Source organism: Staurois parvus, unplaced genomic scaffold (genome assembly GCF_062004578.1).
Source record: "Staurois parvus isolate SC_StPar_1 unplaced genomic scaffold, SC_StPar_1.0 ptg000147l, whole genome shotgun sequence".
In the NCBI taxonomy this organism is placed as follows: Eukaryota; Metazoa; Chordata; class Amphibia; order Anura; family Ranidae; genus Staurois; species Staurois parvus.
The window spans coordinates 14,022,638-14,036,828 of record NW_028317943.1 but is presented as its reverse complement, the minus strand read 5'-3'; the positions used below and the strand labels follow the sequence as shown (position 1 = coordinate 14,036,828).

Here is a 14,191-nt window from a genome sequence, read left to right as displayed (position 1 = left end):
TAACACTGTGCTATGAGTTTCAAGTCTCCCTACTCTATGTTTATATATGATTTTGTTTATATGTATTCTTGTTTGCATATGATTATGTTGTTGATGAAAGGCATAGTAGTCATAGCTTCAGATTGGGTATCTATCACAAAGCAGCTGGCCTATAATTTATGTCTGCCATCTTTACCGAGTAAGAAAGAGCCAGTTTAGCACCAAGTTGGGAACTATTTGAAGGACTTCCTACAGCTAATTCACCTACCCCATGATTTTTTCATTTTGGAAGTACTACTACTACTACTACAGTTTGGCCCTGGGTGGCTACTACACCAATCATTCCAATCCTCGCCATGGCTCCTTTGAAAGAAAATATTTTCATGTGGTGACTGGGTGCCTAGTGACAGCCAGGGACTCTTTCAGTTTTTCAAAAGCCTTAGTTCTCAAAGACAGAGGAGTTGTCTCATATCCAGGGGTGGACTGACAACTCATGGGGCCCCCGGGCAATAGGGGATCATGGGGCCCCTGTGTCCTTGCCCACACTCAAACCACACCCAAAAAGGTACCAGGGGCATCTCATGGGGCCCCCTATTGACCCTGGGCCCTCGGTGCCCGAATGGTCAGTCCACCCCTGCTCATATCCCATTGCCACTGTCAACCAAGTTTCTTGATCACGTTCTATATTCTCTTATATGATGTCATTGCATTTTCGTTCATCATTCGGTCTTTTTGACAGGCCAGAGTAGACCAGAAATAAATTGATTGTTTCTGATTACCTGGTAAGGATTGGGTAAGGTTGCATAGATAGGGCCATCTTTCATTTCCAAGCGACTCATAACTCCGGTATAGTCACTTCATATTATTATTATTATACAGTATTTATATAATGCCACCAGTTTGCTCAGCGCTGTACATTATAATGGGAGACAATACATGAGACAGTACAGTAACAATACAATACACGAGGGGTTCGAGGACCCTGCTCCTTGGAGCTTACAATCTAGGAGGGAGGGGATAGTGGTACAGGAGGAAATAGCTGTGGGGGATGGAGTGGTAGGAAGAGTGGAGGAGATCGGCAATTAGGTGAGGGCGGGGTAGGCTTCCCTGAAGAGATGGGTTTTCAGGGTGCGCCTAAAGGTGAGGAGGGTAGGTGACAGTCTGATGGATTGGGGTAGTGAGTTCCAGAGGATGGGGGAAGCCCTGGAGAAGTCCTGGAGATGGGCATGGGAGGAGGAGACCAGGGAACTAGAGAGTAGGAGGTCTTGTGAGGAGCGGAGAGTACGTTTTGGGTGGTAAATGAATATCAGGTCGGTGATGTAGTTTGAAGCACTGTTATGAACAGCTTTGTAATTCAATGTTAGTAATTTGAATTTTATGCATTGGGCAATCGGAAGCCAGTGGAGGGATTGGCAGACGGGGGTGGTGGATACGGAGCGGTTAGTAAGGTGGATGAGTCTGGCTGCAGAATTCAGGATAGACTGAAGCGGGGATAGCCTGTGATGAGGTAGGCCAGTGAGGAAGGTTACAGTAGTCAAGTCATGATATAATAAGGGAGTGAATGAGTTGCTTTGTAGTTTCTGGGGTTAGGAACCCCCTCCCATCCGGCCGTTGTATATAAACGGCCGGAGGGTGGCAGTGCAGGGTCGGTTAGCCATTTATAAACGGCCTCCCCACCCCCTGCTTGTGTGCACTCCCTGGGAGTGTCCTCCAGACACAGTGGAACACTGATCATCGCACGCGACCTCTGTGCGAGGTCCCGATCATGTGATCACTTATTGGCCAATCAGTGATCACATGCAGAGTAGTAAGCAAGATGTCACTTCTGATATCATTGCTTAGTACGTGTGAAATCTGTGAATGATCACAGAGGTCACATGGTACAAGGCTATTCACAACAGCCTTGTACCATGTGACAAGCTGTGACCAATCACAGCTCACACAGTAGTTCTCATAAAGGATGTAAAAGCAATCAGTGTAAAAAAAAAAAAATCTTCATCACCCCCCACCATGGTGACACTGTACTGCTAGGGTGACAGTATGTAAAAAAAAACACATAAATAATAATATTAAAAAAGAATAAAAATGTAAAGAAAAATGTTTAAAAATTATAATTTTGTTTATAAACTAATTTGGGTTATTTTTTTTTTTTTTACTAAAAAGATAATGGAATACATTTTGGCCAAGATTTATGAAGAAATATTATTTATTTGCAAAATTTTATAAGAAAAACGTTTTTCAAAATTTATGGACATTTTCATTTACATACCAAAAAAAATAAAAATCCCAGTGGTGAATAAATACCACCAAAATAAAGCTTTATCTGTCTCAAAATAATGCTAAAAAATTCATATGGGTACAGTGTTGCATGACCGCGCAATTGTAAATCAAAGTGTGATGCGCTGAAAGCTGAAAATTGGCCTGGCAGGAAGGGGGTAAAAGTGTCCGGACTGGAAGTGGTTAAGAAGTAACCCTAACCTTCTTGCTGATTCCACATAAAGAATTTCTTGCAATAGAGGTACTTTCATTATACAGAATTTCCAAACTGACCACTATGGCTGCTGTAGCGACTCTCTCTCTCTGTTAGAACTAAAACCACCCAGCCAGATGTCTCAATCAGGAAGTTGTGGCACTGGAATTTGAAATGAGTTCTCCACCCATTCTGCCAAATCTACCAAAGGAATATTCACATGATTGAACTTGGGGGACACAGATCTTTAGATGTGGTGGCTGCATTCATTTTCTTTTTTTTAGGAATGTTCCCCTCTGGTGATCTGGCCATTAACACACCTCCTGTATTAGAGTGCCTAAACTCTGGATGAAGGAGCAAAGGGGGAACATTTGGATAGCTTGTCAGTCTGGAGGGGGGAGTGTTGGATTTACTAGCAGATTTAGGTACACTGCTAAATTAAAGCCATACTCCAGCTCACACTTTATAAGCAGTTACAGAATACAGTTTTCCTTTGGTGATGAAGGTTTTACATAGAGAAATCAATAATTAAAAGCTGATCATTGTAAGCACTCCTGTCAGTGGTCATATGGTTTGTTTCATCCCTGTAAACTGACATATGTGCAAGACTTGTTCTTTTGAAAAATAACAGACTTACTGGTCAGATCACCAAGTGAAAATAAGGGAAAGAAAGCTTAAAACAGAAAGCAGATGCAGCCATCACATCTAAGAATTGGTAGGCTGCAATATAGGACATTTTTCCTTTTGGGTTTAATACCACTTTAAGTTCTGCTTTATGTAGGGTTAGGTATTTTATAAATGAAAAATGGCCATTATCAGGTTTTTTTTTTGCGTAACCTCTGTTAAAATATATTCCAATCCTAACATCCAGATCAAAATTAAGCAATTAGCATTTCCTAATATGTTTTTATTAAACATCTGTAGACACCTATATACAACCTGGAGTTTGATGTCTTACAATGAACATTTCTATGTTAAGAGTGAAACAGTCTAGGTTTATTATTAACTGTTACAGTGACCCCATTCATTTGCACAATTGATTGAAGCAGATGTGAATACATACCAGCAGTCAATCATTAAGTCTAACACTGACCAGCCGAACAGAGAGACAGTTATACAAGGCTCCTGTATTAAACAGGTAAAACATAAATATATTTTAGTTACTCTGCTTAAAACAATGGTATGGCTAAGTTGGTAAATCTGTATGGGTACATCATTGTTTTCCCCTCTGTTTTCTTTGACACGTGTAGTTGTGGTCACTTAAAGTAAGGAGATAGTTGAATTCACACTTTGTGCATACATGGGACACTGTTGGATGGATTTCCTGGGTCTTTCATGAAAATAAGTAGTCATCAAGGCACTGATGATAGGATGCCTCTGCTCTCCCTAGTGGGATTTTCATGGCCTAGGGAACACTGGGATGCAAATACCCCTGCAGTACTTCATAGAATATAGAGTATGTAAGCAGTGGTTGTGGATGTAGCGTACTTAGATTTTGCAAAAGTATTTGACACAGTTCCCCACACATGGTTAATGTGTAAAGTCTACAGTAAAGTCTGGCTAAAAGATCGTATTCAGAGAGTAGTGGTTAATGATTCATACTCTGAATGGTCTAAGGTCATTCGTGGTGTACCCCAAGGTTCAGTGTTGTGATCCTAACTTTTTAATGTATTTATAAACGATATAGGGTCTGGGATTAAAAGTACCATTCCAGTATTTGCAGATGACACCAAGATATGTAGTAGAATAACGTCCTTACTCAATGTCTCCAACTTACAAGCCGACCTCAATGTTTAATTGAGCAACTATGTGGCAAATGGGGTTTAATGTTGATAAATGTAAAGTTATGCACTTGGGGGCTAAAAACACTCATGCATCATACATACATACTAGGAGAACAGCTGGGGGAATTAATGGTGGAGAAGGAACTGGGTGCAATGCCAAGCTGCAGTTAACAAAACAAGCTAAATATTTTCTTGTATTAAGAGAGGTATAGACTCCAGAGAGAGATAATTTTACCCCTGTACAAATCATTAGTAAGACCTCATCTGGAATATTCAGTTTTGATCTTCAATTCACAAAAAGGATATTCAGGAACTAGAGAAAGTGCAGAGGGGCAATCAAACTAATTAGAGGCATGGAGGAGATTAGCTATTAGGAAGGATTAGAGGAACTGAAAGTATTCTCTCCTGAGAAGAGGAGATTAAAGGATAAGTTCTCCTTTGGTAACATGTTACATGCATGGTGTGGGTGATGTGCTGGTGTCGTGACTGGGTCCAGATCCGGGAACCCCTCCATCACTTGATATTACAGCGGGCTGGAAGTTGCTGAGGAATCTGTTAATCTGTGAAGTGGTGTGAGCTGATCATGGGAATGAGAGGCATAGAGATTTGAGGATAAACAGAGAGGAAACAATATTGATACTGGTTGACTTCCTTCCCAACTGAATTAATAAAATAAGCAATTCCAGGCAACCATGAGAATGGGGGGCATGATTATTTGGTGAGTGTATACCCAAAAGGGGGAACGCCTTCTTTATGAGCACGTGGTGATTCCTTTTTGGAATTAGAATTGTTTGGTGGAAGAGACATTTATGGACTTTTCATTCTCACTTATGTTGATTAATCACTTATTTATGTATATTATATATATATATATATATATATAATATACATAATATATACTTATTTTTTTTGTGCTACTGAATCACTTGAGGCTTCTTTTGAATTGGTTTAATTGATTTTTGTTTGAAGTGGCAGCATCGTTTTTTGCAACTCATATTTAATTCATTTTCATTGTTTGATTTTTATTGGTTATCACGCATCTAGCGCAAAAGTCTTTGTTTTCATGTTACATGTTCCACCCCTCCCTGTGACAGCAATGCCTGTACTAGCTGTCACTTTTTGAAAACAGCCTGTCCATGTGGTCTCTGCCCACACTGGGGTGTCATTCATTCACAGAGTTCTGTGAATGAAAGAACTAAAAGTACTGACATCCTTTGCAGATGTTGGCTTGTAGTTCTCAATGGACTACCATGGTTCTGTTGAGCGCTCTGGTAGTTCGTTGAGTCTTCCTGTCATTGTAAACCTCTATGCTTGTTACAAGCACACATATTACATTGATAGTCTGCAAGAGACCAACATTGCACCAGTGATCTGCTGAGCGCTGATGCAATGCTTTACAGGTACTAAAAAAAAGAAAAGAAGAAAAGAAATCTTAAATGCATATTTTTTTACCTGCAAAAAATATGGGCATTTATCATTGTTTTTTTTAAATGTGAACTTATCCTGTAAATGGAGATATATGATCAACATTTATAAATACATAAGTGGTCCATATAGTGAACTTTGTTTAGATTTATTCACTTTAAGGTCAACGCAGAGGACAAGGGGACACGCTTTACATCTGGAGGAAAAGAGATTTAACCTCCAAATACAGAAAGGCCTCTTCTCAGTAAGAGCAGTGAAAATGTGGAATAGATTCCCTCAAAAGCTGGATTTGGCCAGCTCAGTAGATTGTTTTAAAACTTGGATTCTTTCCTAAATACACAAATTGTAACTGGATACTAAAATGTATAGTTGAAGTTGATCCAGGATATATCTGATTGCCTCTTGGGGGATCAGGAAGGATTTTTTCCCCTGCTGGAGCAAATTGGATCATGTTTTATTGGATCTTCTTTTCCCTCCTCTGGATCAATTGTGGGTATAGGACTGTGAATATATACACAATTGTATATATATATATATATATATTTTTTTTTTTTTCCCTCTTTTGGTTGAACTGGATGGACATGTGTATTTTTTTCAATCAGACTTCAACTATGTGACAATGAGCCAGTCACCGAATAAACCCAAATTGCGTGTGTTTGTGAATTTTTCTCCGTGTTCATCTGATTTGAGTATTGTTTATTGGTTTTTCATAATGATTTCAATACAAAAATCTATTTCCATTTTGTTTTTGTGGGAATTATTTTGATCAGTTACACATTGCAAGTAATCAGATCAGCTTTAAAAGTTCTATGCTGCTATATTGTACTGTTTTTATTCATAATTTGTTCCTAGTTAAAGATTTACTTTTCCGTTACAGCAGAGCTTTCCCACAGTGTTCTGGCAAGTGATGATGTCATTGATCTAACAACTCTTTAATTTATGGTCTGTTCTAAAGTGTTGGTGTAGGTCAAGGCCAGTGTGGGGAACAGAAGTCTTGTGGCTTGAGATGATGTTTATTTTTGGCTTGCATTCCCTGAAGAAAGGGGATGCTTAGATAATACTTTGCTCTGGGGATAGGTAGCTCAGCTGCTCACATTTGATCCATGGCACAAATTACATAAGCTGCAGTGCTGTCATTTAATTTAGCTTTCCAAAACAGTACGTGTCTCTGATTACATCTGCATTTAAACTGCTGAGCTCTTAGTATTAAAGATTGCAGAATAGAAATTGTATCTGTGTATCAGTATTTGAAACACATTTAGTGGATAAACTAAAGTTCCTTATACAATGTATATATATGTATGTGTGTGTGTTTCCTGAGAAAGGTGGGCTGTACCCAGTGGTGTATTTAGGCTTTGTGCTGCCCTAGGCAACACAAAAACTGTGCGCCCCCCCCTTCCCCAGTGAGAGAGAGATTGCATGGTGACCTTAGCAACTAGGGTGTAAAGGGTGGTGACAATGAAGAAGGGGTGTATATAGTGTATTATGGGGGATGATGGGGGAGCCATAGCTGTATGAAGGGTGTGATGGATGTAAGCAGGAATTGTGGAGTGTGATGGGTGGAGAGAGGTGCAGGAGGGTTGATGTGATTGGTGTATGCAGAGTATAGTAGGGTTGGATCTATGAGATGTGCTGTTTGGGTATTTTGGAGTGTGATGGGTGTAATGGGGAGTGTTGGGTGATGTCAGGTCTCTGCAGGGAGCGGATAAGTGTATGGTGGGATGTAAATTCCCTCTGACTCAGACTGAACCCCCCAGAGTGATCTCCTTCCCCCCCACAGAGACTGCCCCCATTTACACTGATCCCCCCCCTTACAGACTGCTCTCATATACACTGATCCGCCCCCCATAGACTGCCTGCATATACAATGATTGCCCCCACCAACAGACTGCCCCCATGTACACTGATCCCCCCCCACAGACTGTCCTCATATGCACTGATCCGCCCACAGACTGCCCCCATATACATTAATCCCTCCTCAGAGGCTGACCCCATATACACTGATCCCCCCCAACAGACTGCCCCCATATACACTGATCCCCCCACAGACTGCACCTATATACACTAATCCCCCCACAGGCTGCCCCCATATACATTTATCCCTCCTCAGAGACTGACCCCATATACACTGACCCCCCCAACAGACTGCCCCATATCCACTGATCCCCCCACAGACTGCCCCTATATACACTAATCCCCACACAGACTGCCCCCATATACACTGATCCCCCAAACACAGACTACCCCCATATACACTGATTCCCCCCCCCCAACAGACTGTCCCCATATACACTGATTCTTCCCCTCCCCCTGACCCCATATACAATGATTTACACACGCGTGCACACACACACACACACATTCCTGGCATGTCTAACTCAGCTCTCGGCTGATAGGAACACCAACAATACTGAGTATAATGACAGTGATCATTGTACATTTCCGGCCCCATCTCTGTGTTTAGCTTCTTCCCATCCTCCCCTCACCTGCCAACCTCCCACTGTTCCAGCAGCCACACCGTGTCCGCAGGACTGTACCCCGGATGTCCTTCTTCCTCCTTCTCATCGGTGGCGGCCGGTACACCGAGAAGGCTCACCGCACTGACATACCGAGCCCAACATGTCCCCATCTTCAAGTGTGTCCCTTCTTCCAGGGAACAGCCCGCCCCCTGAAAAATGCCGCCCTAGGCAAACGCCTTGTTTGCCTTGCGGTAAATACATCCCTGGCTGTGCCTCACTGAAACGTTGACATTGATTAAATTATGTTGGAAAATTCCTCCTGCTGTAAGTCCTGTTGAGTGCACCTACTGCCTGCTGCATATTCTACATAACTTTTTCATGGATTGCACCTGGGCAAATACCCCTATAAATGTGTGCGGTTGCCTATCTCTAATATATAGAGATATGTGAGAACAAAGTACTGTATAACTAGCATTTTTAAGTACACTATCTGCTCTTATGCTTATAATGTCTTTTATCATAATATTATACCTAGCCTCACGTCAATGTGACATAGCCTAAACATATTTATAGGTTTGCAATAGAAGCACTGGTTTAAAAAAGAGATTGATGAACAAAGCGCAATACAGTTACAGTACTTGCACATGGTACTGATGTGTGAACATCAGTATTCCTGAATGAAAATTTCTTGCATTTATTTTGCGTGCATTTGTGTGTATGCATATAAAATAAATTCGAGCTCTCTGAATGCAATTCTAATCTCTTCAAATTAACATTCTACATGCGTATTAGTGTTCATATGTGCATAAAATACTGTCCAGCAACTCAGATTTGTTTTTTTGACTGACCTATACACGGCGCATGTTTACATGCCTGTACGTACAGGCCCATTAAAACAATGGTCTGCGTTTACATCAGTAAAAAAAATGCCTGTATGTCTAAAAAAGTGCATTTGTAGGCATCAGTGTGCAAGAGGCCATAGACTCTGCTCAAGGCCAAAAATCTGCACATTTGCCAATGCTTAGTGCCCAGGTGAAAAGTGGTTTTATGGTCCCTGGAGACATTCTGAAAAGTGTATAATCCATCCATGAACATGCTATGGAACACCTTATAGCCAACAAATGCTACAACAGTTCAGGACCTTATAGCTCTGCAACTTCATGGCTTATGTCCTCACTTCTGACATGCTCACTCATAATCTTACTACTTTGTGTTACCCTCCTGTATCATACCTAAACACCTCCAGTAATCATGTCTAAAACATATATGGACAACAGCTTTTTCAATGCAAAAGCCTGGCTAGCTTATATAAGGAAGAGCATATCTGCAACTGTAGCCTGTTTGCTCATGTATAATAGCACTCTGAGTGGTTCTTATGAATGCATAATGTAGACAGTAGCTTGTTATCCATGAAAAATATGGATAAAAATGTTGAAGAAAAGGTACATCGAACGTTTATAACTAATTATATTTGCACCTAATTCATCTTCAGATGCATTTTATTTAATTAGCACATTAGATTTTAATAAGCAGCTATTGAGCCATGTACAGGAACCTTTCTGTTGGGCAATAACATTATTTTTGTCTTTCACTGTAGACTTCCAGGACCTTCCAGGGTGCCAGCTGCAGGCAGCAGTACCAAGGTTCAGGGAACAGCTAATTTAAATCGAAGAAGTCAGAGCTTTAACAGCATTGACAAAAATAAACCACCTCATTATGCAAATGGCAATGAAAAAGGTAAGCATGACAACTGACGAAGCTATAAGTACAGTGTGGCGGTGATTTTGTTTGTTCGCTTTGCTTGTTTTTACTGTATATTGGCTTTTTAATACTTCTTTCAGTGTTATTTCATGATTTCTAAGAAATACAGCTCATGGTTAAATATCAACTTTTCAAGTCAGTTTGTGTTTCTAAAATGATAATTAATGTGCTTTTCCAAAAGTTGCTATAACCTTTAACAAATGCAGATGTTTCAAATTCATTGTAAAAAAACTGAAAAAAATCTAATTGTGTAGCAGCTTTAACTGTATGGCTTGCACTGCAATACCTAAATGTGCTACAGACATTCTGCTGGCCAAACAAAGCGTGCTAATATGGCCATAAAAAAAATGTAAGGAAAATAGAAAATGTGCTTCTTGACCAGAATTTTTGTGTGTTTAAAAATGTTGAGTAGCTTGATCAGTATAGACCAGTTTACCAGCCTTGTTGAGTAGCAAAAAAAGATGTATGACCAACTGGACTGCACCTGTAGGGACAACAGGAAGAAATCCCTGACTTGGTAAGATATTGCATCAAAAATCTAGCTGGATTAGAAAAAAATAATCAAAATACCAGCAAACTGCCACCAGTCAGTTCTTTATTCTTTATTTTGCAATGGTTTGACAGAACTGACAAGCGTCTGTGCATTTTCCTGTCAGTATAAATTTACATGATTTATTGGTAGTGTATAGGCCATGGGATTATATTTAGGGCTTTAATTTTCCAGTGAGACTTTGGCATGTACAGATCAGTGGCTGAAAGCTCATTATGACTGACATGCTTTGGAGTTGTGTATTTTGTGAATGAGTAACAATTTCGCCCCAAACCATAACAGGCCACATGCCTGGGAGGGTAGCCAGCAAGCAACCCTTGAGGACAGAGGCCTTATCCACAGGTCCTGTCTTATCAGAAGATCAAATCCCCTTTAGAATAAGGGGGGAGCGGCACGAAGATTTCAGCACCTTCACATGAATGAGTATGAGTTACATAGTACTCCTTTGTACTCATCTCTCCATAAATAGAAATAATAAATAAAAATACGTACACTGTGAAAAAAATCCTTCTGCTATGTATCATTAATCACATTGACCTGCCACCCAACGATGTTCATCTGCCTGATGTTCATCTGTTGCAAATGACAGATCACCAGCCAACTACAGTATGTCAGGGGTGTTAGGAGACCTCATTGACCAAATATGGGCATGCCCATATTTAGTTAGCTACATTACCTTGTATTCTCAGCTGGTCTGTATGCAGACGCCATCTGGCAGGGGATCTGTATTTTTGCAGCAGTGCACCGCAAAATGACAGACTGATGACAGTCTGATGGAGGGCCTCCCAACCTTGCAAGGTTCTTGTCTCTTCCCCATATCCTGTGCCTGAAAAGAGCGGTGAGGATTTAGTATGCTGGAGTATGTAGCATGCTGGAAAACCTCTTTTTAATAAGGCCGTCAGATATCCATGCCCTTTCAGATGGATGAGTACAGGGGTACATTAGAACCCCTTATTATTACTCATTCACAAAAAACGGTGAAAATTAAATGAACACACACATCGTGTTGAAAATTATTATTATAATACAGGATTTTTATAGTGCCAACAGTTTGCTCAGCGCTTTATAATATAAAGGGAGACAATACAGTGACAATACAGGTCAATACAAGAGGGTTAGAAGGGCCCTGCTCCTTGGAGCTTACAATCTAAGAGAATGCACTTTATGGAAACAAACCACACACACATACATACCTAGTTGAAAAAGTCAAGTAAATTCACATCATTCAAATTGTCCAGCAAGGTATTCCATGTCAATCATGACATCCAGCTAGGTAATCATTGTCATTATTATTCACATAAATAACAAGAATTATTTACCTGCCAACCTGTACATGCCACACTCCATCATTACACCTGTGAAGAAGGGAACATCCCTAAAGCTTGTTCAGGAAGTTGTTAGTGCAAATAAAATAAACATCATGGACAGTACTTCCAAACTCTTCATTTCACTTACCTGAAACCGCAATCACATGATCATCCCACATCTTTTCCTTCTTCTTTCTGCATACGTAATGGATGGGTCCTTTTTACCGATGGGAATTTGGGTAGATCACAAGTTAACGATCACTGATATAGATAATGTACCTATCTGAGTAATAAAACTTAATTTTTTGTAATATTTTTTATTATAACAGTAAAATAGGGCAGCAAAAAATTAGTGCAATATTTGACACTGTTTTTGATAAATTAACACATCAATATCTGATCGATGGATGTAGTAGCAATTCTCAATAAATCCTAAAGATGCTCATCAGATATTTTGGTTTTAATTTTATCCTTCATGTGTTTCATCCTAGAAAATAGTTGCTCACAAATATAGGTACTGCTGAAAACATATGACATGAATAAGGCATGATTATGAAGAATGGGATATTTTCCTTTGGGAAGATAAAAGTCCAGTAAAGAGACACTATTACATTTTCATGTACTTGCTAAGTGTAAATGCATTATTACAAAAAAAAAATCAACATTTTAAAATTTACAATTTTGTGTTGGGCCGCATTCATAGCTGTCTTGGGCCTCAGGTTGGACACCCCTAATCTTAATAATGCATTCTGTTTTTTTTAATTTTATTAAAAGAAAAAGAAGACACATTGCTTTTACGTTTACATAAATATACTGATGCAATTCACATACCTGAAAAATCCTGTCGGAAATGCACATACTGCTTGACACTTATTATTAATCACCTAAATGGCCACAAGATGGGGACAGTGTCTGCAAAATCCTGTTCTTAGCTGTTCATACAGCACATTCTGAATATAGCCAGGCTTTCATAGAAGCTTTCTTATTATATTTAATGTAGTTATTATCACCACAGCTTACAATCTCTGTACATAAGTGATCATAACCTTGTGATTAGACAGGATATTCTGTAGTGGCAATTTTTCCTATCGCCTATGGAGCCACTTATCAATAGAGTAGTGCTGTGATAATGAACATTAGCGGCCAGATACATTTTTTTATTTCAAAGGGTATTGATTAAAGCAGCCACTATGAGGTATCTGTCCATACTAATGTCCTGCACTTGAATCCCAGCAGGCAGAACACGCACTGCTGTTATAGATGGAGGAAGAACTGCAGAGCTAGTTGTCCTTCAATTAGCTGCACTGGCTTCTAGCATTTTAACTACGTCAGCATTTGCTGGTATTTTTTTATACACATAGTACATTTTCTATTATATTTGATGTGGCAGTTTAGATCATTAAACGTAATAATTCAGTGATGACTGTGTAACCCCACACACCACATCTTCTTTTTTCCACTGTCTTTTTGTCCAAAGATGAAACTTGCAGAGAAAAATACATACCCAAAGCAATGTGTCTGTCTACCTGCCTCTGATATTACATATAGACATCACCTCTTCACAAGTGGCAGGGCTGTCAAATAACTCAGATGGTCTCTGTTCAGTTGTATTTCATCATCACCGTGCATAGTACACTAAGGATTCATTCATACTGCTGTAAATTAATGCATATACAAGCAAGGCTGCTGTTAGAAACCATGAGGCCCCATACAGCCAACCTGAAAGGGCCCCCCACAACCCACAAAAAAAACACACACAAACCCCCCCCCCCCTAACACACACACACACACACACACACACACACACACACACACACACACACGGTTATGAATGAACACAGAAAGTGATCGGTACTGATCAATCATTATGTTCATTCAGGAAAGAAAAGGGCTGATAAATGTGACATATTTACTAGCCCCTTCCCCCCCTTTTCATCCTGATTGATCCTATTGTGTGCTTACAGTTTCCGGGGGGAAGGAGAGGAGGAAAGGTGGCAGTACTGTGGGGTGGGGGCACCCGGGGGGGCCTAGGCAGTAGGGGAAATGTATTGAGCACAGGGAGGGTTATGCGTGCAGTAGGAGGGCAATTACTGGGACTGATCCCGTCTCTCTCTGCTTCAGCTGAAAGCCAGTGGGGAGGAGAGAAGAAGCCAGCTTTCAACTGCTTCAGAGAGACATACAGGGGATCTGTTCCAGTAATTGCTCCCCCAGCCACGCCAATCACCATCTCTGCCAACATCCAATTGACCCATCTGCCTGAACCCCCCTGCTGGCCTGAACCCCGTACAGGAGTACTGGTGCTGCCCCCTTATCCACGGCCCTGTATACAAGTGTTTTTTAATTATGGATCTGAAAAGAGCTGAATTGTTTTCAATGGAACCATTCACACAGGTGCAGAAACCTGCATTGCATTCATATCTTTACCACAGAATGCAAACATTTGCATCTAAGAACAT

The 14,191-nt window shown here is 40.3% G+C and overlaps 1 protein-coding gene across 15 annotated transcripts in view; it reads left to right on the top strand.

Moving 5' to 3' along the window:
* The window catches only part of NAV3 (neuron navigator 3), an 833,019-nt gene that overhangs the window by 614,922 nt on the left and 203,906 nt on the right, over positions 1 to 14,191 (top strand). For all 15 annotated transcript variants that reach the window (XM_089674062.1, XM_089674060.1, XM_089674057.1 and 12 more), the window contains one exon: positions 9,715 to 9,854. In XM_089674062.1, coding sequence (XP_089530188.1) covers positions 9,715 to 9,854 — 140 coding nt within the window. The remainder of the gene's footprint in view (positions 1 to 9,714; positions 9,855 to 14,191) is intronic.